General features: G+C 40.5%; 1 protein-coding gene across 3 annotated transcripts in view; it reads left to right on the top strand.

Moving 5' to 3' along the window:
* Positions 1-23,804, top strand: part of ipo8 (importin 8) — a 50,585-nt gene that overhangs the window by 12,116 nt on the left and 14,665 nt on the right. For 2 of the 3 annotated variants that reach the window (XR_004327673.1, XM_032504862.1), the window contains exons 7-20: positions 2,900-2,994; positions 3,093-3,177; positions 5,488-5,622; positions 6,557-6,656; positions 9,211-9,287; positions 10,502-10,618; positions 11,119-11,208; positions 13,248-13,413; positions 15,135-15,295; positions 15,423-15,548; positions 15,670-15,745; positions 18,074-18,199; positions 23,205-23,302; positions 23,424-23,519. Coding sequence is in view for 2 of the 3 variants with exons in the window: in XM_032504862.1 (XP_032360753.1) it covers positions 2,900-2,994; positions 3,093-3,177; positions 5,488-5,622; positions 6,557-6,656; positions 9,211-9,287; positions 10,502-10,618; positions 11,119-11,208; positions 13,248-13,413; positions 15,135-15,295; positions 15,423-15,548; positions 15,670-15,745; positions 18,074-18,199; positions 23,205-23,302; positions 23,424-23,519 (1,548 nt within the window). In the remaining variant the exon portion in view is untranslated. The remainder of the gene's footprint in view (positions 1-2,899; positions 2,995-3,092; positions 3,178-5,487; positions 5,623-6,556; positions 6,657-9,210; positions 9,288-10,501; positions 10,619-11,118; positions 11,209-13,247; positions 13,414-15,134; positions 15,296-15,422; positions 15,549-15,669; positions 15,746-18,073; positions 18,200-23,204; positions 23,303-23,423; positions 23,520-23,804) is intronic. The other variant, XM_032504863.1, reaches the window with a different exon arrangement.

The raw sequence follows: 23,804 nt of genomic DNA, 5'->3' as shown, positions 1-23,804 counted from the left end.
AGCAAAACCCTTTTTGGGCCCCCACTTCAGGCGTATTTATTTTGCGCGTGGTTAAAACAGGGGGGGAATGTACAAACCGCCTGTCGGGCAGTAAAAAGGGCAAATTTTGCGTTTTTCCCGCTGCTCGCTTTCAGGGAGGGGGGGAAACCCAAGTGCCCTAATTAGGGAAAATTTCTCCGCCTTTAAAAGCAGGTGAAACCCCCACTGCAAGTTGGGGCCCTTGCATCCCCCCTGGAAAAAGGGCCAAAAAGCAAAGGAAGGCAAGGAGACAAGCTGAAAGGATTTTTTTTCACAAGGCCCCTTTTTCAGTTTAATCATTAAGCGTAACTTTAAGCCCCAGCAATTACATTACGGGAAAAAAGTCAAGATGAATTAATCCCCTCAGCTTCACTTCCCCTTTCCGCAGTTTTTAAAAACCCCTCGCAAAATTACATAAAAAACAAAAATTTTGGCACAGGATCATTTCAAAAAGCATGCATCACAGTGGGAATACGCAGTCTGCCTAAGCCGTTCATGCCAAGTATTTAAACGCTTGCTACGCCCATCTTTTTCCCCACCAGTGCTAAATAACAGATCATGCGGATTTTTTGACAGCCCATTCAGTTGCTTTAAATTTGGAAATTTTAGGGTATAAGGGGTTTTAAAGGCGCTGAACCTATGAAAAGGAGGTTTGGTAAACGACCCTAAGTGAGTACACAGGTGCGCTTTCTGCAAGTTGGCCATGGGGCTGTAACACTATTTTGCAAAGTCAGGGGGGTCAAAAGTTTTTTACACTGCTTATTGACTAAAAAGAGGAATAAAAAATCTGTTTTTGGGAAATTTTTTTTAAAACCTAAATTAAAAAGAGGGTTAAAATCCAACCTTTTAAGGGCACCATTTTCTTTTGGAAGAAAAGTATTGTAAAAAAATAAAAGTTCTTATTTTAAAAAAAAAGGGGGATAATAACTACCCTATGTTAAATTCCCATAGGCAGGGAGATTTTTTATTTAAAGGCCTTTTTCCGGATTAGGATATTTTGTCCCTGATAAAGTTCCTTTGGCCTTAAAATTAAAAAGCCCCAATCATCACACTTTTACAAGCTTGAGAAGGCATGGTTTTTTTCTTAGACAATACCGGGTTTTGATTGCTGGAGAGATTTTATAAAAAGTACCCCCAGCTATCTAAGCAGGGTAAAGAGTTGTGGGGGATGTGGGGCTTTTTTAATTTAAAGGCCGGGGAACTTTATCGGTGCAAAATTGAATCCAGGAAATAACTGCCTTAATAAAAAAATCTGCGCCTCTATGGGAATTTTTAAAATGGGGTTGTTAACTTATCCCCCCGTATTTAAATAAGAAAATTTTTTTTTTCAATTTTTTTAATTCACAAAAAAAATTTGGTCTTAAAGGGTTTGGGGGTTTTCCCTTTTTTTTTAATTTAGGTATTAAATAAATTTCCAAAACATTTTTTTTATTCCTCTTTTAGAAACTTAAGCATGGTAGAAATTTGAGCCCACTGTACTTTACATTGGCCCTGGGTCGCATTTTGGGAGGGGGGAAAGGGGCCAGCAGCTAGAGCAGAAAAAGCCAATGTGTGTCTTTACAAAAAAAACTGTATATTTTAAAAATCTTTTTCATTTCTATTCCAAAAAATGACAGATTTTGGACTGCACTTATCTGCGTGGAGACTGCGGGTTTAAATTTTTGGATTAAGGTTTTGAGAACACACAAACAACACACACCGACACAGAAGAGGTTCCCGTAAGATAGATGATGGTTTATTAGGTTGAGTCCCCAAATACAGTTAATGGGTAAAGGGACGGAGAACTGACGGCTTGGTTTGCAACCATTAGCTCCGTCAGCGGTTAGCTCCAATTAGCCAGCTCTGACAAATGACGTTCGGGGAGCTTTCACAACTCTTCCTAGTAAAAAAGAACAATTCAGATATGCACAATGACAATTTTCCTATCTACAATTGTCATTTCAGACATCCACAACGTCATTCTTACTAGTACAAATCCTGTCACGTTTTCTATTCATGTGTATGGGGCTTTCAATTTCAGATATCCACGTCATTCTCTATCTGCAATAGAATTATTACTAGGAAGAACTCCCATTTCAGATATCTACAATACAATTGTTACTAGTCAAAACTCTAAATTCAGATATTCAAAATGAAACAAACCTTCCAGATATCTTTATTGGAATTTTCTAAAATACATTCTAATTAGTTAAAATCTTATAGGAAAACAGGGCCAGGTTGAAATGCTTACCCTTTAAGTACATTACTTAAGTAAATGTACTTGGATAAATTCCACCACTGTATGACGAGATGTGTAGGTGATATGTTGTTACAAAACTAAGTTTCTTGAAAAAACAAACAGAATCATTTGCTATCCAATAATAATGAGAACAAACAGTAAATGTCATAATAACATGAAAAGTATAGTTATAATGGGAAAAGGGTCCTGGGTCTCGGACTGGGTACTGAATCATCTATAATATCGAGTATTGAAAAAATGCCTCATCATTCAATACCTAAGGAGTAAATCTCATAATCAGCGTCAGTGAGCCAATCAGCATGCAGCATGCTTCTAGCAAGATCTAATAATGTGATTGGCTGTCTAATGTTACATGTCGTAGAGACACGCTGGAAAAACTTTGCGTTATGCAAAGAAGAAAAAGCTGAAAATAAACACAGATTTGTGCACTAATGAGTACTTTCTTTCCGTTTTATAAAATTGACATAAAAAAAAAAAGTAATGTTTAAGACCCGGATATCGAAGTCACGGTATTGTATTAAAACTTTTTGAACAATACCCAGCCCTACCAAAAACTGAACATAAAGTGTGTGTGTCTGTGTGTCTGTGTGTCTGTGTGTCTCTGTGTGTCTCTGTGTGTGTGTTTGTCTGTGTCTGTGTCAGGAGACGTTGGAGGTTGATGAGGACGACCGTCCTGAGCTGGCATGGTGGAAGTGTAAGAAGTGGGCATTACGCATCATCACCCGACTGTTTGAACGGTGAGTCCAGAGCTGCTCTCATATTACCACAAAGCAGATATTTGCAGTGAGCAGAGGGACAGTAGCTGCCATTCACATGCTTCTGGTCTGAATTCTAGGTATGGAAGCCCTGGCAATGTGACAAAGGAGTACTACGAGTTTGCAGACTTTTTCCTGAAGACATATGCAATGGGCATACAGCAGGTAAGCATGTGTCACTGACAGATGTTGGTTTAGATCGGGGATCGGCAACCTTTTTTGAATTTTTATGTGTCAATGTACAAAGATGAAGGTGAACAGTGGCTTTTTTTGAATGCGCTTTTTTTTTTAATTTTTAAAATTTATTTTTCATTGTATGCACTGAAAAATAGTTAGGCCTTGTTTCTTACGATACAGTTGTAGATATAGTTGTTCTTTCTACAGGCTCCCCTCTTTGTTACTCATTTACTCTTACAAAACTATGTTGTGATAAAGGCTACTACTAATAAGCCAAATGTAAACTGGGCTTACCATTAGTACGATCCCTGTCCCCGCCTTTCACTGCTCGCTCGCTCTGTCCGGTCTGTATGTTACTTTCAGCTGTATGCATGCCTCTGGTCTGTCAGCTAGTCTATATCAACTAAAGTACATTTCCAAGATAAAACATGACATCTGTCGCGTGGCTCACATGTCCCTCACCTTTCCCTTTCAGTGTGTTGCCGTTCTCAGACTCCGATCTCTCTGGGGAAACAAGAACAAGCTTCGAGCTAGCAAGCTATACGCTATATGTCAAGTTTTAAAGCAGATTTGGATGGTACAGCAAGGCAGGCCTACTTGGTTCTTTTGGGGAATGATTATAAAGATTTACAAAGAATATGTTTAGGGCATTTCTCTCTAACTGGGACGTTTTGGGATTGATTGGTAGGATTGTGTGGACAGATCCGACCAAAACAATCGTGATTAGTTTAAAGAAATGAAATCAACCCAGAGCTTTTTTTTCTCCTATCCCATGATGTATGTGTGGTGTAGCCAGACCTTACTCCACAGTGCTGTTGAGAAAGCGCTGGCAATGTGAGACTAGTTGTCAGCCAACTGTGACATGTAGGAAGTGTCCACACTCTCATCTACAGCCACACTGAACATCTTTTGTATTTTTCAGTGCAACAGTTGCTGCATTTGCCGCCATTTCAGCAATGCTCCTCTCAACAAGTCTTGCAGACCGTGGCGAGATGAAGGTCTTTTTATTTTGTACTCCATCAAACAAAACCTCTGCACTGTTGAGGAAAGCCTCCTTTATGTACCCTCTCTTTGTGGATGGTTTCCTACATTTACTTTCTGATTTCTCTCTGTAGCCTGATTGTTTTGGAGGTGATACATTGATTTAACCGTGCTACTCTGCTCAGCATATGTGACACTGGCCCCTTGATGGTTTCAATACTTGGCTGTGTTTGACTCATCTTTTGTAGTTTTTCTTGCTTAGTTCCAAATCACTATCACAGCAAAATGCACATATGACTCTGGCTCCTTTTGCAACCAAACTTTGTAGTCCAACTGGTCTGAAACCGTAGGCTAGATTTGCTTGACATGTCTCATGCAGATTGGTGCAGTGTAGTCTCTTTGCCAGGTGGTTACTGGTAACTACACCTGTGCTGTTGTCCTGCAGAACACTGTAGGGCATTAACACATAGTGTAGTTTAGTAGTCATCAACTACTCTACAAATAATTGAATATTCAAGATATGTATATATGCAATTTTGCCAATAAACATGAATGTCCACAGATGTTATGTTTATGAATGCTATTCATTAATTGAAAAAAATCTGTTGTGGCTGGTACAGGGGAATGAGCTGTCAAGAGGACACAGATTAACACATTAATGAAAATAGGCTATAAACGGTGATTTTTATAGCCTAACCGTGAGAACAGAAATTCTAAACTTAGCCTACTCATCACAATAAAGTACCATGATAAAAGTGCAAAAATAGAAAATATCCAACATCTGTGTGATAAACTGACATTTATTAGCTTTATTATCTTTGGGACAGAGTCCTAAAATAAAAAAAATAAAAACCATATAGCTCTGATATAGCAACTTTGCTTAAATTGTCTTGAGACAGAATCGTTTCCAAGTTGGATGTTAAAGGTTTGGACAATCTTCTAAATACAGCATCTTCTCTCCCTGGAGTGAAGTGCTGGTTTCCTCAAATGGGACTGTACTGAGACGATATCTCAGCTTCTTTGACACAGTTTTTCACTTCAAACGTGCAGTGTTTTTTGTAATGTAGATTCAACATATTTTAATATTACCAACCTAATTTAGCAATTTGTAATTATGGGACTGCACATAGGATATATTTAACATAGTAGTGACATATGTCAGTCTTGTAGTATATTATTTTCTTTCTCATGTGCCACTGACTGTGTGTCGTAGGTTGCTGATCCCTGGTTTAGATTATGTTGTTTATGCCTGGTTGCTAAGGCTCTGACGGTTTTGGTTTGACTGTTGTCTCTGTGTGTGATGTGTTGTCTGTCCAGGTCCTGCTGAAGGTGTTGGACCAGCACCGACAGAAGCAGTATGTGACTCCTCGCGTCCTGCAGCAGTGCCTCAACTACCTCAACCAGGGCCTGTCCCATTCACTGACCTGGAAACAAATGAAGCCACATATGCAGGTAGGACAGTCATGGAGGGGATTGATGCCGAGTGAGTTTGTAGATGGCTTTAACATTAGCTGGATACTTGTATTAAATTAACATTTTGCAGCTAAGTATCCGCATTCACTTTAGATTTTCCATGGTAAGCATTTTACCTTTAGCTGCCATTACTTTACCATTAGTTGCTGTCACATAAAGAGATAGACCGTATAACTCTGCAGTCTGTTCTGGCTAGATCTTTGATTCTTAGTCCGAAACTTGATCAGACCACCCCTAATGGGTTCAGCTTTGGTAGGGTTCTAGTTGCCTCACAATCGGGTTAGGGTATATCGACGGTTAGTGCATTTCTATCATGGGAACTTTCCTAGAGGTCCAAGAACCTCTTGAGGAACTTAACCTGCCCCAGGTGAAAAAGAAATGTATCAGTGCTTTTTTTTTAAAGATGAACTTACCACATTTTAATTGTACTAGAAGTGCATAAGCTTGAAGTATTAACCACTGAGATTATCATTTAGATAAAGTCTATTGAGTCACTATCTATTACTGAATGAGGCCCTGGCATTAGCAGTATTATGAACTGGGTGTCTGAGGCAAAATTCTCGTGAAAAATCAAAGGCGGCGCACAGTTTCCGTCACACAGCAGGAGCTAACAGACACTCATCAACTGCCAACTAGTCTATGTCCAGGACGTTCCACTTCCAGGATTGCTCTTGTGCTGTCAGAAATGCTGCAGAATGTCACTCTTTTTGGCAGATGTCCGTCCCCTTAAAATGTGTCATTTCATAATTTCAACACTCTGTCCACAGTTCTTGAAAGGTGGGCTTTAGAGGGATGCAACATTTCCTCTATCACTAGTGTTACATTTCTTTCCTTCTTATTGATTGTTGTTTTGAGCCACTGTATTTCTCCTCCTGAGCTTATTTCTCATAAGCTCTTACATCCTCTCTTACAGACCATATGCCAGGAGGTCATCTTCCCTCTCATGTGTTACAAAGATGAGGATGAGAAGCTCTGGCAGGAAGACCCTTATGAGTACATCCGCATGAAGTTCAGTGAGTACTCAAACACTCGGGTAATCACAATCTCGCGTACTGCTTTTGATGGTTGTCAGTTGGCTAACAGAAAACACACCATATCTGCCAGCAAATGTTGGTAGAAGAAAGGTCTTGGTGGTATTTTAACATAAATGCTGTTGATTTTAGCTTTAATTACCATGCAGTTGTTAGACAGTCATGTACAATAAATGATTAGATCACAGGAAAACTTACAGGAAGGGATTGGACTTTTGTTATACACCCACTTTGAGTTGTTGATTTTAAGCTGCATTATTGCTCTCCAGATTTTCAACTTTCTTTTTCCCTTCCCCCCCCCCCTTTTAAAAAAAAAAAACAGCAGAAGACCACATCGGGTGCCACTCCTTTCAGCTAAGAACAGGAAACTGAGACTACAATTTGCACAAGCTCATCGAAATTGGACAATACAAGATTGGAAAAACGTTGCCTGGTCTGATGAGTCTCGATTTCTGCTGCGACAGTCGGATGGTAGGGTCAGAATTTGGCGTCTACAACATGAAAGCATGGATCCATCCTGCCTTGTATCAACGGTTCAGGCTGGTGGTGGTGGTGTCATGGTGTGGGGAATATTTTCTTGGCACTCTTTTGGCCCCTTGGTACCAATTGAGCATCGTTGCAACGCCACAGCCTACCTGAGTATTGTTGCTGACCATGTCCATCCCTTTATGACCATAATGTACCCAACTTCTGATGGCTACTTTCAGCAGGATAATGCGCCATGTCATAAAGCTGGAATCATCACAGACTGGTTTCTTGAACATGACAATGAGTTCGCTGTACTCAAATGGCCTCCACAGTCACCAGATCTCAATCCAATAGAGCATCTTTGGGATGTGGTGGAACGGGAGATTCGCATCATGGATGTGCAGCCGACAAATCTGTGGCAACTGTGTGATGCCATCATGTCAATATGGACCAAACTCCCTGAGGAATGCTTCCAGCACCTTGTTGAATCTATGCCACGAAGAATTGAGGCAGTTCTGAAGGCAAATGGGGGTCCAACCCGTTACTAGCATGGGGTACCTAATAAAGTGGCCGGTGAGTGTATGTGCGCCTTCTCTACCACTGAACCAACCTGGCCACAAGAATCTTTGATTGTAATACGTGGAGGAAGAAGTGTTTCCGCCATGTTGTATGATCCCAATCTTTATGAGTGAGGCTGAATCCCATTTCTCTGTCTTACCCCTACCCCTTGGCCCTTGAAACCAAGGGGTAAGTGGTAGGGGTGAAAACATACCCCTATGAAATGGGACACCACTTGGTTACATCACCATACAGAATTGATCACAAACTTCCAAGATGCTGTCTCTGTCTGTCGACTGTGTGGGTTTGGACAACAGTGGCATATGTATTTACATATTTATATATTTTATAGTTATTTTATGTTCACTTTGGTGGTGCAGAGGCAGATGTTGTTATCTGTTTAGTACTTAGGTCTGTTTGCAATACATATGTATACACATGTATCATGTATACATACATATACACCCTGTATACACGGTGTGTTGTATATCTGTTTTAGTTATCACCGTTTTGAATGTCCTTGATGTTCAGAAAAACATTTTGTTGACAAACAGCTGTCTGTATTGCTGATAAATTGAACATTACTGGGAAAAATATTACATAAAATGATGTTACAGAACCATTATCAACTATTAGAACCATAACTAACATGTCACACACATAAAAAGGCACTCATATGTGTAAAACTAAAAAGAATACACACAAGACCACAAACGAACAAATTAACTACAGCTGTTCTGATATTCCAGACCAGTCTGATGCCTGTTGGCCAGTAACCCGCCCCCCTAACATTTCATCAGTGTCCCATAACAAAACCAACAACAATATACAACTGCATGAACAATGAACAGGAATTAATTACAAATTATTACAATAATACAGTACCAATGCAATAATGAATGGGTTAAACATGAACATGTGATTTAGGAAACTTCTGCGTTTTCAGCCCCAAAGTGGACCAGCTGCTGTTCCCTCCTGTGTCCTCCTGTGTGATACAGGGCGGTATATGTAAGCACCTAGCGATGTATCATAGACCGTTAATATTAATATATATATAGCTATACAATCTATGCGATGTATACAGTCCATTCAAGGCAGAAATATGTGGGACTGTTGTGCAAATCAACGTTAGCGTTAGCATTGCAAGCTAGCGATTTTTAAAAAGTTTCAGTTAGGAACATGGTTGCAAGTATATATGCACAGGACTGCATAGACCACAAAACAAGACTGTCGTAACTTTTTAATCAATTATTTAAGCCGAAAGTACTTACATTTATGTGTCTCTCTGGTCGATGGGCAGCCATTGATGCCTAGTGTGTTTTCAAGTGAGGTCGCATCCACACTAGGTTCCTAGGGCTATACACCCCTTGGTCTATCCCCTACCCCTCGGTCGTAATAGGTATTGGGACAGCACTAGGTCCCGCGTGAACGCGCAAAAGCTAGGGGAAGGGGTAATGGGTAAGACAGAGAAATGAGATTCAGCCTAAGTGTCTGTTTTTTTCTGTTACAGACCTCTATGATGACCATGCCCTACCAGCCACTGCGGCCCAGAGCGTCCTGTGTAAAGCTGCCCGCAAGAGGAAGGAGGTAAGGAGGAGCATTTTAGAACCAGTCCAGAGGAACTGGGTACATTTACTCAACTAGGGCACTTCACAGTGTCTAGGCACCTGCTCTTTGCATGAGGACATCAATTTTACAAGACTTTATACTTTTACGTTATTACAGTTTGCCTTATGGCTGTAGTTGCTGGTGGGTGTGTGATTTTACATGTAAAGCACTGCAAAGATATTACCTTGTACCTCAGGGCTTCTTATGCCAATGTTCTTTATTTTTACTGGGACGCATGGCAGTACACATGACTGCTATGCGCACAGTAAATGAGTCTGTGTTACCTTCCTTGAAATACCTGTTATTTCTGACAAATCTGTTCACCGGTTGTTTGGTAAATTGCTCTTAAACCCGGACCCTATTTTCCAATTTTTTTGTGTCTGAGTGTCTGATGGGAACAACAGTCCGTGACATTGGTCCAGCATTAAGCGAGATCACTGCAGTCGGCAGTGACAAAACAAGCTACAATGGAAGTTAATATGGTAATTGTGCAGCTTTTTCCTTCACAAAAGTGCTTGTTTTGCCACTGACAGACTCAGATTAATATTCTGATAACGGTTGACTTTTCTGTTAAAAAGTAAAGATACTTTTTTTAAACATAAAAACAGCTGCAAATCTGCTTTCGCCAACCCCACCAGACTCGATAGTAACAAAAAATAAAACTATGTAAAGTCGTTTTGGGTCATCTTTCCACTTTTCCAACCATCACAACTCTAGTTTAGGTTGAAATAAACACATAGTTTACCGATTTACATGAGAAAATATGTTGGCTCTATACACGCTAAAAGTATGTTGTTGTTTTTTTTGAATGGAGTCTGGTGGGTTTAGCTCTAGCGACCTCAGAACTGTTTCTGGTTAAACAGAAATGTCTCAAAGAGGTTTTAAAGGTCTATCTCAGAAGGGATACTTTCCATAATGTTGTCAGACACTTGTCAGCAAAAATGAGCACTTTTGTGAATACAAGCTGGACAACATACATTGTAGCTTGTTTTGCCGCTGCCGGCTGCAGCGTTCTTGCTTAATAACGGACTGATGTCAAAAATTGTTGTTCCCATCAGTCACTTATCATTTTGGTGCTGGTTTTTTCTTTGGGACTGGCTAAAACCTCTTTGGGGGGCGCCAAAAAATTCCTCTATGCAGGAAAAAACCCTGTATGGTGTATAAGCAGTGAATCAACTGACAACTCTTGGCAGGTTCTTCCTCAGATGATGGAGTTCTGCCACCAGATACTGATGGACCCCTCCGCTGACCCCCGCAGGAAGGACGGGGCACTGCACTGCATCGGAGCTCTGGGCGAGCTCTTGCTGAAGGTACACACATTCACAGACACAGATACACCTCTGTGTGTGACTTGATTTATTTTTGGGTTAAACTGTTTGGATAGAACCTTTTTAAGGTTTAAAGTTATTTTAATCTTCCCCGGGCTGGGATGTGTGTATGGATGCAATGTTGTGTTTTCTTTTTGTGTTGTCTTTTTAATTATTATTTTATTTTGCTGGCTCAATTTACTGTTATGGGTCTTATTTTAGCAGTTGTCTCATGTGAAGCACTTTGTGACTTTGTCAAAACACTTATTTTGGGCGCCTGGGAAGCTCGCCTGGAAAGCTCACCTGGTAGAGCGTACGGCCATATACAGAGGCTGAGTCCTCGCCGCACTGGCTATAGATTCGGTTCCGACCTGCCACCCTTTGACCCGTCCCCCGTCTCTCTCCTCTTTCATTTCCAAGCTGTCTTATCAAATAAAGCCCTAAAATGCCAAAACATTAAAAAAAACTAAAAAACAATACCCTTATTATGTCTCATCCTATAGAAGCGGATGTACAGGGAGCAGATGGAGCTGATGCTGCAAAACTATGTCTTCCCTCTGCTCAACTCTGCTACGGGTTACCTGCGAGCCAGGGTGAGTGAAACCCATAATAAATTGAGAAAATACGCCGTGCATTTTATTTCTCAAGTAGTTGCACAGGAGTATAGAAAAATAGGCAAACCATGGGGTTATTTCAGATAGACTATTTATTGGATTAGAAGATAACATGCTGTAACGTAATTTATATTGTTATTGAGATATGAAATGACCAGTAGTGGAAGAAGTTTTTAGATCCTTTACTTAAGTAAAAAATACTATAGTCCTGAGAAAGTCAATTTAGTAAAAGTATCATATGGGAAATTAACTTAAAGTATTAAAAGTAATAGGGCTCAGTGCAGAAAAACAAACAAAACAATCAAAACTGGGTAGTTTAATTTATAAATATTAAATGTTAATTAAACATATTTTATACATGTGTTTTGCACATTTGTACAGTACTAAAGTAAGTACTAAAATGTACTAAGTTACTTTCCACCACCGTACGCGTGGTGGTCCATCACTGAACGCTACAGTAGACACTTGTATTAGGGGCTTTGAAATGAATCATTGCATCGCGATGTGGATCTGGATGATTCCGCATGGATGCAGCGACAGACCATAATTGTTGATTTTTCAGTCGCTGCTTTTTTTGTTTCTGCCTTTTGTCTGTTGTCTGCTGTATTCAGACTCCACTACATTCAGGAGGGATCTTTTTATAAGAGCACATACAATAAAAATGGGAGTTCATATACAGTGGGGCTCAATAGTTTGGGCACCCCATGTAAAAATATGTATTAATGTGCATAAAGAACCCAAGAAAAGATGGAAAATCTCCAAAAGGCATCAAATGATAGATTAGACATTTGTATAATATGTCACAAAAAGTTAGATTTTCATTTCCATCATTTCCACTTTCAAAATAACAGAAAACAAAAAATGGCGTCTGCAAAAGTATGGGCACCCTGCAGAGTTTCTAGCAAGCACCGCCCCCTTTGGAAAGCTGAGACCTGACAGTGTCATGGATTGTTCTCAATCATCTTCTGGAAAGACCAGGTGATGTTAATCTTAAGGTTTTAAATGGCCAGACAATCAGCACCATGGCTTCTTTTAAGCAGTTGTCTAAAAAATTGTAACTGAAAATAGTCAACGCTCACAAAGCAGGAGAAGGCTAGAAGAAGATAACAAAGAGTTTTCAGATGCCACTATCCTCTGTTCGGAATGTAATTAAGAAATGGCAGTCATCAGGAACAGTGGAAGTTAAAGCAAGATCTGGAAGACCAAGAAAAATATCAGACAGAGCTTGTGGATTGTGAGAAAAGCAAGTCCAAACCCACGTTTGACTGCACGATCCATCCAGAAAGACCTGGCAGACAGGGGGGGAGGTGGGCACAAGGTATTAACTCTGCAGGGTGCCCAAACTTTTGCAGACGCCATTTTTTTGTTTTCTGTTATTTTGAAAGTGTAAATGATCTAAATAAAATCTAACTTTTTGTGCCGAATGTCTAAGCTGTCATTTGATGCCTTTTGGAGATTTTTCCATCTTTTCTTGGGTTCTTTATGCACATTAATACAAATTTCTACCTGGGGTGCCCAAACTTTCAAGCCCCACAATATATCTGACTGCTTGAATTTCTTGATGAAAACTACTGGGTAAACCCAGCCCGATCTGACGGCAATTTAATTTTGCTCTGCAGCTAGAGCTGGAAACCTGTTGATAGTTGGTCTGATTGGTTGAAGGACCATCCAATTGTGTACAGAGTAATTTGAACTATGCCCGTTGGTCATGTGCAGTAGAAAATACAGACTAATGTTCCAACTTACAAAAAATTGAGCTTGGTCTGGTGATGGCCAGACTACATGTGTAGCAATATATAGTAATATTGAGGAGGTGAGGCAACGAGATGCGTTGTGTTATTGAATCAATTCAATCATTGACAGGATAATGGTAATTGAACTGAATTGTGAGACCGGTGAAGATTCACAGCGCTGACTTGTAGTGGTGGTTTCTGAGATCTAAGAACACTGTGGATGGACTGAGCTCCAACATGTCTGGCTGTTGTATTGACCTGTGCTTCTGTGCCGTATTGTGGCAGTCGTGCTGGGTGCTGCACTGCTTCAGCCCCCTGCGTTTTCACGACGAGCTGGTGCTGAGGAACGCAGTGGAATTGGTCAAACAGGATCTGATCGACGACAAAGAGATGCCTGTCAAGGTGGAAGCTGCCATCGCTCTGCAGACACTGGTCAGCAACCAGGAACAAGGTAGGGCTGCTCGATTCTGGGGGGGGGGAAAAAACGTTTGAACTTTTAGACACTTTGAGACAAAATAAGAGTTTCCAAAACAATCGGACTTCTGGATTACTCCGTATTTGTGATTGTCAAATTTGATTAACTGCAAAGTCCAGAACAAGGTCTGTGGAGGAATATGGATGTTTGACAGTATTTTGAAGTTGATACCAATATGGAAAAACTTTCTCACTTCAGTCAATTGATACTACTGTTAGAAAAACAGATGACAGAACAAAAGGATGGTGCAGACTAATGGATGAATAATGGTGAATGCAAAAAGTGCAAATATTACCATGAAATGCACATTTACTTAATACTACTTTTAGGTAGAGGTGGGGGGTCCCCAGGTTGGATCAGTGGTAGAGCAAAAGGTGGAAAAGCCCAAACAATAATCTTTAAAAAAAATAAATTAAAAAAAAGGTAGAGGTGGGGGGAAGTCTTAGATCTTAGATGCTTTGCATCGATGGGCAGCATTGTGGCCCAGTGGATATCACAGTTGCCTCACAGCAAGAAGGTTCTGGGCTAGAATCCCCGTCGTCCTTTCTGTGTGGAATTTGGATGTTCTCCCCATGTTTGCGTGCGTTCCTCCAGGTCCTCCGGTTCCCCCACCTTCAAAAACATGTAGATTAGGTTCTCTAGCCAGTACCCTGACTCAGATCTGGAGGTGGTCCCCAGGCACTGTAAGTGGCTGCCCACTGCTCCCTTGAGGTATAGGTAGAAGTGCAGAGGATGAATTTTGCTATGTGACAATAAAAGTACCTTTCTTTCTCTTGAAGGATGTATCATATGTCTCAATGCAGAACACTTTTTTGAAGATTTTTCTTATTTTCTGTTGTTTACGATCCATTCTTGCCTTACTTCCTTTCTTTTTCTAATGTCTTTCCTTCCAAGTTTTGTCTTTTTTCAAAGTTTTTGTTACTTCATTCAACATTTGACGCCTTTGAATGTTAACATTTTTACAAAATAAAATGTAATGTGGTAATGTGGTCACACAGTGAGTAAAAACAAATCATGTATAGAAATCAAAAACTTTGATACATCGATAATTGTTTGATCATTGCATCGTAGCCCTCTGAATGGTAATCGAATGGGGAGGGGATAGTCATTTTTTGGAAACACACTTGTTTTCTTGATTTCCAAAAGTAAGATGTTGATTGTAATCTAATGTCTGTGTGTTAAGTTGATTGATATCATGACTATTATACTGCATATAAGAGATAATGTCATTGTTGCCAATTAGAACCCCAATAGATACACACACACAACACAACACAAAACAAAACAAAACACACACACACACACACACAGACTAAAAAAAGAGAGGGTCAAAAAACCCAGAGCCGAGTTGTGACAGGTTAACCTTACCGGTGAGAGAGCTAACATGGAGCTAACTAACGCTCATTTTGCACTGTAGCCATTAGCGCTCCCCATTTCCTCCACGCGCTCTCTCTCTCCCTTAGGGATCTGCAGATCAGCAGTATGAGCTCTGTATGAGCCCACATTTTAAATTTGAAAACAATTTCTGATATTTAAAAATAGTCCGGCAGAGATAATGATCAGATCTCTGCCCATGGCAACGGTCTGTTACACAGTAACAACCAATCATAGCTGTGTAATAATATGATATAAAATGACTGTGATGGGGGATCTTACATACATGCTCACTCTGTGTTTGTGTGTGTGCGTGTGTGTAGCCAAGTTGTACATCAGGCCGTACATCCGGCCCGTCATGCAGGAGCTGCTGCACGTGGTGAAAGAGACGGAGAACGACGACCTGACCAATGTCATCCAGAAGATGATCTGCGAGTACAACCAGGAGGTGGCTGCCATCGCTGTGGACATGACGCAGAACCTGGTGGGAACACAACACGTGCACACAATTCTGACCATTTCATATCTGGCAAAGCCTTAAATAGTCTTGATTTGTATGATATTGTTTTATGTTTTTTCAAACATGCACTGTGTGTCTATGTTTGGGTCAGGCGGAGATTTTCACCAGGGTCCTTCAGAGTGAGGAGTACGAGGAAAGCGAGGACAAGACCGTCATGGCCCTGGGCATCCTCAGCACCATCGACACCATCCTCACTGTAATGGAGGACCATAAGGAGGTCACACAGACACACACACACACACATACAAAGTCATTACAGAAAATACTTGAACATGCTGTCACTATATTGTATTGTGTGTGATGTTTGATAGTATATGGTTTTTCATTCTGCCTCTCAGATCACTCAGCAGCTGGAGGGGATCTGTTTGCAGGTGATTGGTCTGGTCTTGCAGAAGCCCATCATAGGTATGGCAGGTGTGTGTGAGCGGGCAGTCCAGCGTTTTTACATGAACACACTCACTTACACCCATATTTTGCCCCTCCTTTAGATCATTTTATTTGGGTATTCACACAGGCCATGTAGCTAATATTCACGTGAGTTTGATATCGGGATCATTTGTTTAGTCGCACTACTTGCATTAGCTGCTGGTGTAGAGCTGTAGGCACCAACAACGTTTCTTTCCGTCATCAATATGGCCAAAATAGTTAAGCACTAGACTTAGACTTAGACTTCTCTTCATTGTCAGTCAATACAAAATACGACTAGGGCCGTAACACAGGCAGTATACAGAAAGGGCATGCTCTAATTTGTGTATGTAAGAAAAAAATGAGAGTTGATGTAAAGTGGGTGTAATCCTGGTAATTGGAGCAGCTTGCCTTGCAGAGGATTGCATCCTTCCCACTTTGTCAATGAATGGATTAACTGATAATCTCCTGCTGGCAGAACGGAAAGCTGTGTTCAGGCAGAGGCAGATAGAGCAGCCGGAGATGGTCATAATGAACAAATGAAATGATAGAGATGTCAAGCAAATTACACTTCAGGAAATTTATTCCACACTTACATACACACTCAAAGTCCAGCACCTCGGCACTTTTAGTTACTTTATTGTGCAAATCCCCGAGGAGGGGGGACTCAACTAGGACTGCACAAAATTAATTTTGCCGTCTACATCAAAGGATGTGCGATGTTTACGCTACACTTTTTTGCTGCTTGATAGAAAAGTAAACTTTCACCTGTTATCCTTTTACATGAATGTTACCTGCCGACCTTTCCCCTTTAAGACAGGAGGCCATGTGGGCAACGTGTGTATGTGACATAACGCTTGCTAGAATGTTGCGCCTCATGATTAATTTTCAATGAGAGGCAAGCGGGCAGATTGGGAGGCGCATGCAGTTTGACAGGTGACGCAACAAGCGGGCGCAATCCTGTGAAACATCCTGCTTTACAGAACTAGAGCTGTAATCAGGCCTTAGAAATTAGGCCTGACAAGAACCAAGCCCAACAAGTTCATTTTGATTGACAGCTTTTCTAAAAGCTTGAGCCCTTTAACGTAGGCTATAAGCCACTTTGAAGTAGGAACAAAGAAATGAAATAAGTTCTGTGTAACATTGTGACATCTCAGCACTCTAAATAGGCTTTTTGCCAGAGGCCAGCCTACGTTTCACCTCCTCAGCATTCATTTTTGCGCTAATTGAAAGCCACACCTGACCTTCCTCAGGTTTTCCAGCTAATTTCCAACTGCTACTAGAGTGTATCTACTCTATGACCTGTTTGTTGCTCCTGTGCTGACAGTGTAGCGTGGGGACAGATCTGGCAATGAAAGACTATCCTGGTTTTTCTCTTTAGTGTCAAAATACAACAATGCAACTTAAGATGAACATAAAGTACGACTAACTGCCTTTGATTTGTCCAAATATGGTTTTTATTTTTATTTCCATCTGATTATAAGTGCCCTACATTTCTACCTGTATTATTGAAACTTTGGTCTTAATGCTTTTAGTTGTGTCATGATAACATTGTAGTCACCTCATTCATAGTTCAGATCTGGGAACACAGTAACTTGGCTACATCAAAGGGCCAATTTCCACTGGTGTTAACGTGATCGGTAAATTGATACATCATCTCAATAATGACATTTACACCTGGTAATAGTCAGCTTTCTCATTATTTGAAATCTGCCTACTGTGGGGCGTCATCTATAAAACTGTGGAACTTTCTATACATACACAAAGTCTCTTTTTGTAATTGAGCATTGCATTTTTCAATCTCTGTCATAGATCTTGACATATCTTGGCATTTGGCCCTGCTGCCATTTGTTCAGCTTGGAGCAGTATAGCTACCAAACCACCTTTTCAGGCTTTACTGTAGGGGTCTTCAATGTTTTTTAGACATATGACCCCTTGGCTAAAAAAGAGTCAGAGCACATAACCCTTACTACATTGTATTTAATTGCAAAAGTGCATACAATATTAAGCTTTTAAATTAATAACTGTTGCCATAATCATTGATTCATCATGTTTTAATGTTAAAATGGGGCGCAGTGAATCCTTAAGCCTAACTGTCACTTTGGATGGCTACCTAACGGCTACCTTAGCTATAGGCTAGTAAGCCTATCATCATTGTACTTTGACAGGACCCCCCTGTTCTTTTTGAGGGGTTCAAACCTACTTTAAGGGTTCAAAGTAGGTTTTTTTCCCATTGTTTTTCATGTCAAGAAGGCCATTCACACACCTTGTTCCAAAAGTGGAAAAGTAAATAAAATAAATAAAAACGTAAAATATATTCTTTCCTGTCCTCCGCAGAGTTCTACGAGGAGATCTTATCGCTGGCGTTTGGCCTCACCTGTCAGACCATCTCCCCCCAGATGTGGCAGCTTCTGGGTGTCTTGTACGAGGTCTTCCAGCACGACTGCTTCGACTACTTCACAGGTCTGGTTACATGAATGTGCGAACCCGTATTGACTCTTTCAGTAGTCCAGGAGAGGCTCTCTGTTGGTTTCTGGGAATGTGATGGCACTAACAGTACATAAAGGCTGCTGCAGTGTCAGAAACAGTCCCCCTCACTTTGTCTTCACTGATACTCTAAAAGCCTTGTTTCAGCTTTTCACGACTTTGAATCAAATGCGTAACTCTGTGTTCAACATTGGGGGTTGAGATTTCCACCAGCAAAATTCTAATTTTGAATGTCAAATACTTAATTTTTTGCGTGAATTTTTCTGCAACAATATTTGCCTTTTCTGCATCAATGTATGGTGTAAATGTTTTTATTTATGTAAAGGAAATTTTAAATTTTTATTATTTATATTTTATTATAAATAGAGATGGCAACCAAGATGATCCAAGCCACTCAGCATTTTTACTAGCCGCTATTTTGTGGGATCTTGCAGTAATTGTATTTTGTATTTTTTTTTGTTTTTTTTCAAATAAAGTTGACTTTGGTGTGCTACAATAAACTTTAAAAAAGATTTAGAGCCCTTTTAAATGTTAAATTGGCACTTTAAACACCCAAATCAAGACTACATAAAATGTATGAAAAAGTAGCTAGTGAGAGTGACTGTATTACGCTCCACTGCAGAAATCTACCCTTATTTGGTGGATTGGCGCGAACTTTGGCGGATCGGCGGCAACATTGTAAACAGATTTCTATTAGAAAATAATTCACAATAAAATAGGCCCTCCTGGGGTGGTTGCCACCACGTACAGAGCTGGTTGCTATGGAACGCATCACGGGTACGTTAGCCTTCACTGTACGTGAGCTAGAAACAGACTTTTAGCACAGACTCTCCTTTGCTTAAAAATAAAGAAAGGCCCAATAACACAACCAGCTTGTAAGTCACTTGTTGTCTAACGTTTATTTGCTCAGACTCTGATGATAAATTATTGGGCAAAGGAATTCAAACATAGCTGTTTATACGTTTTTTATACCCCCGGGTATGAACCAAACAATTGCCTGATTTGAGCTAACCGTTTTATAAAATTTGACTGACCATCAGTGATTTCAGGGCCCCAGATCATTTAGTACTGGATTTGAATTAAGACATTATGGGACCAAATTGACAAAGATATTTTCTTATATAAACCCATTAACATATCATTTATGACAATCCAAATGGTCGCACTTCTTTTTCTAACTATAAAATGTGTTTATTTTCCCGCAACCAATGATGAGGCTGCTGTTCATGTGTTTCATATTCTCAAAAATCTGGTTTATGATGCCAGAACATCAGTAACCCATGAATCGTTTCAATTCATTAGTGAACAATTCTTCCCATCATCAATTTTAGTGCAAGAACATTTTTAGACAAGACATCAGGACATTTTTATTACCACGATTTTTTTGTGATGCATTACTAAAATATATTTATTTTTGGGACCACTTTATTTAAAGGTACTTACTTTTAAAAAACTTTGTGGAATGGTGCACACTGTTTGAAAAATTTTAAAAATGTATTTTTTTATATGTGGAAACTGGTGTGTGAAACTTAATGTAACCATGATCAGCACAACTGAGAAACGAACCAATTTTGCTTTTATTTTTTATTGAAACGTATTTGATGTTCTAAGGACTGAATGTGGGAGAAAACCGAGCACCCGGTAAACCCAAACATAACCGCCACAGTAGACAGACACAAACTCAAAAAGGCCCCGGCCCGATCACCGACCCTCGCCTTCTAGCTGTGAGCTCACGCTGTTGACCACTGAGCTGGCCCTGAAGCTCGGGTCCTGCCCCCCATCTAGTGGCCTCCTCTCCATTGGTCTCTATAAGGACAGGGGCCGGTGGAGGAAAGGGTAACCTGGATGTGAGGCAGGACTGGAGCCCTTTACTGCTAATGTTTTTTTTATTTTCCTGAATGTTGGAGAAAAACTCGAGGCGGCCGGAAAACCCTAACGTAGCAGACCACACCACGTTTCACTTAAAAACAACCAAACCTGGTTCTACATCTTGGGGATGTTGGGAGATGGCTTTGCCCACGATGAGAAGAACCTGGAGATGGTGCTAAACCTTTTTTGGGGGCGTCATCAGGGTGATTTTTTGATAAAAGGAAATACTTTATCATTCGGGTTTGTCTAGGTTGCATGGGGACCAGCACCTCTTCTGCACAGCCCCCTTTTTAAACTCAATCCTGGGAATGGCCTTTAAAGGTGTTGAAAGGGTCTTCCAGCTTCCCAAAATCTCAACCCCCTTTTCGCCCCGTTCTTTCATCAGACGGCAAATGGGGCCTCGGGATTTCCAATGGCCCTTTCTCTTTCATAATATTCGCAAAACCACTTCTCTTAAATACCTTGACTCGTTTTTTCAAATTTTTTACCCTGTGCTTTGCACCCTTTTGGGGGTTTGCTACATGTCTCCCACAACTGACGAACCTGCAGCTTTTCCCAAAAGGCTCCTTTACACGGCCTTGGTACTGGGGTTTTTCCGGGGCTGTTTTTTAATTTTGGTGTTTTAAACCTTTTCACGTGCTGTCGTCTGGTGTTCGCCACCACCCCATCAGCCCAAAAATTCCAAACCCTTGTTCGATATCAGCGTACTTCGCATGTGAGTGAAAAAATCCCGCTAAACGCGGACCCCCTCTCGGGGGGTTTCGGGATCATCCGGGGTTCCACCTATGGAGGGCCCTTTAGAGATTCGGTAAGTTTCTGTGTGAATAACATCCTTTTCCGGGGACACTTCTTGAACTTGGGAATCACATTAAAAAATCTCCAACTTGGGTTTTTTACGGTCCTTTCGAAGGGGGTGTCAAACTCTTTTACTTCCTGCATTGCATCTTGCTTTAAATATTGGTCCTTTGTGAATTTGGTCCCAAATCCTCCAAAAAAAAAAATGATGAAACCAAGCTTTGGGCCAGCCATCGAAAAAAAGGGTCTTGATCTTGCCTCTATTTTTTTAAAAACCTTTGGCTTTTTTTGACTGTCCACCCAAAAACCTTTTAAATTTAGAAATTTAAACCCGAGGAAACCCTTTCTCAACATTTTCATATCCACGCTTTCACTTCCCGCGCTTTACTTGGAGTCGGGCCTTCATTCAAAGAGGATAATTTTTGTACTCACCTCCTTCTGAGATTTTTTCCAACGCTTTTAAATTTTTGAAATCTCATAACACTGCCTGAGATGAGGTTCACTGGTTTTCTGCTTCTGCAGTCATCATTTTTTTTCCCCTCCATATCTTCTGCCCTCTTTTTCCCCTCTGTCTTCAGTGTCTTTCCGCCCTGTGTCCATCATTTCTTTCGGGGGGGGGTCTACCTATTGTCCCCTGGGCGGTATTTTTGGGTTGCCCACTTCTGTTTGAAAGGCACCCAATTTTCCCCTTTTTTCTGAGAAGTTTTTAACATGTTAAGGCATGACAAACTAACTTTAATCTGCGAGGGCATACGCGCAAAATTTTACGGGCTCTGTGGGGGCTAGCAGGGGGAAAACCTTTACACTTTTTGAAACCTCTTTACTATAAGCCTGTCAATGCTGTGAGCTGACACACTCCCCTGGTCCCCGCTTCAGAGCTCCCGAAACCCGTAAGTATTCCCCAGACTGGACAAACACGCTCCTCAAAACACAACCCTCAGACCCAAACTTTTTTCCTCCTAAACTTAAACCAACTTTTGAAAAGGCTTTTTATGTTTCCCAAAAAGCGGGTCAGCCGCAGATTTTGTGGTACTCGGGGGTGCGGGATTTAAACAATTCCCACTGTTCGCTGTTATCCTTTTGAAAAAAGGTCCCCAGTGGCGAACGGTATCTTTTGAAACCCGGTTTCTCCCTGTCTCGATATTTCATTGGACATATATTTAAATCCAAATGTGTTGGTCTTTTTTCTGTACTATTAAGTAACAACTGTTTGTAAAATTTAAATTGTGTTTTGGGGCCAAGGACGTTTTTAAATTTTTTGCAAGTTTCAAAAAAATAACCTACGATTTTTTTATAATTTTTTGTGAGAACACTAATGATAAAACTTTTTCCGCTCCGAAGAAAAAAAATGGAAAAAATCTTCTTCTCTCTCTCTCTCTATATAGAGATATAATCCAAAACCAAAAACCTTTAAATCGATGTCCCGGGTCGAAAGGATAGATCAAAACTCCACCCCCCAAACAAATGCAGCTAAACACTGTTTTTAGGGAACCCCACCTGGCAGATTTCTAAAATGCCAACATTCCGCACAAGCATTCATAACTCTTCACAATAAAGGCATTATAATTGGATCATAAGTTACTCCAAGTCGTCCAAGTGGTCCCTGGGTGCCCCGAGCAAAACAATCAAATTTCTGAGGCTCCGGTAGACATAAGCCATTACAGGCAGGCAACCAAGTCACCACAAGTGGTCATTGCCTGCTCCAAGCAAAGTATGCTCAGATTACTATTCTATCTGACAACATTATGGAAAGGATCCCTTAAGAGAGAGACTTTTTAAGAAATACATAAATAAATATATAAGATCCTTTTTGTTTAACATGAAACATCCCCAAAATCGCTTTCACCAACCCACCAGATTCCATGTAAATAAAAAATTATATCACCGTAAACCACACATCATTCAAGGTAGACGCAAACAAAATAAAACAAAAGCCATCTTTGTTTGTCTTGCCACTGTTCCAACAATCACAAATTTGCTTTGGTCACAAATAAACCCTTAATCATTCCATTTGCATGCGTAAATATGCTGGTTCTATTCACGCTAAAAGTATTGTTGATTTACATGGAGTCTTGTGGGGTTAATGATACGGATTTTGGGGCCATTAAATGTTACACAAAAATTAATTTACACTAACTCTAACAAAAAGGTCTATCTCTGTAGGAATCCTATGCTTGACCAATTTCAAAAAGATCTTTGTTCACATTAGTCACTTAGACACAAAAACATGTGAAAATCCTGGTCCAGGTTTAAAAATATATACACCAACACACACCAATGGCGTTAATGTTAATGAAGGTCTGTGTTTGTGTTACAGATATGATGCCTCTTTTGCACAACTATGTTACCGTGGATACAGACATGCTCCTGTCCAATCCTAAACACTTAGAGGTCATCTACAGCATGTGCAAAAAGGTCAGGCTATAAATGTCTTCACCAGCTGTTCTCAGATCCATCAAATGTGAAGGATCCTGTTTTTTTCCAGTGCTGCTGATGTGTTGACTGGTCAACTATTTTGACCTTTGACCTGTTGTAGGTGTTGACCGTTGATGCAGGTGAGGACGCAGAGTGTCACGCTGCCAAACTGTTGGAGGTCATCATCCTGCAATGCAGAAGCAGAGGCATCGACCAGGTCAGAAACAGCCCCACACACTATAGACCTTCCTTTTCATGGAATCAGTTGTACTTTAACCATAGGCGTAAATATCATCTTACAGTTGAGTTGGGGGAAGCAATACATCTTTTTTTAGGGGGAAACGAGGAAGAAGTGCTTGCCCTGCCTTGACCCAGAGACTGACGTAAGCCGCGTGGCCACCAATAACAATTTAACATACAGTATATCTACGCTCTAACAATCTTTTTTTAACTGTTAACTACAGATTTAGGGAATGTAGGCAGCAGCATAAGTGAATGTTTT

This window comes from Etheostoma spectabile, chromosome 23 (genome assembly GCF_008692095.1).
Source record: "Etheostoma spectabile isolate EspeVRDwgs_2016 chromosome 23, UIUC_Espe_1.0, whole genome shotgun sequence".
NCBI classification, from domain to species: domain Eukaryota; kingdom Metazoa; phylum Chordata; class Actinopteri; order Perciformes; family Percidae; genus Etheostoma; species Etheostoma spectabile.
This window is presented reverse-complemented; position numbering and strand designations above follow the sequence as displayed.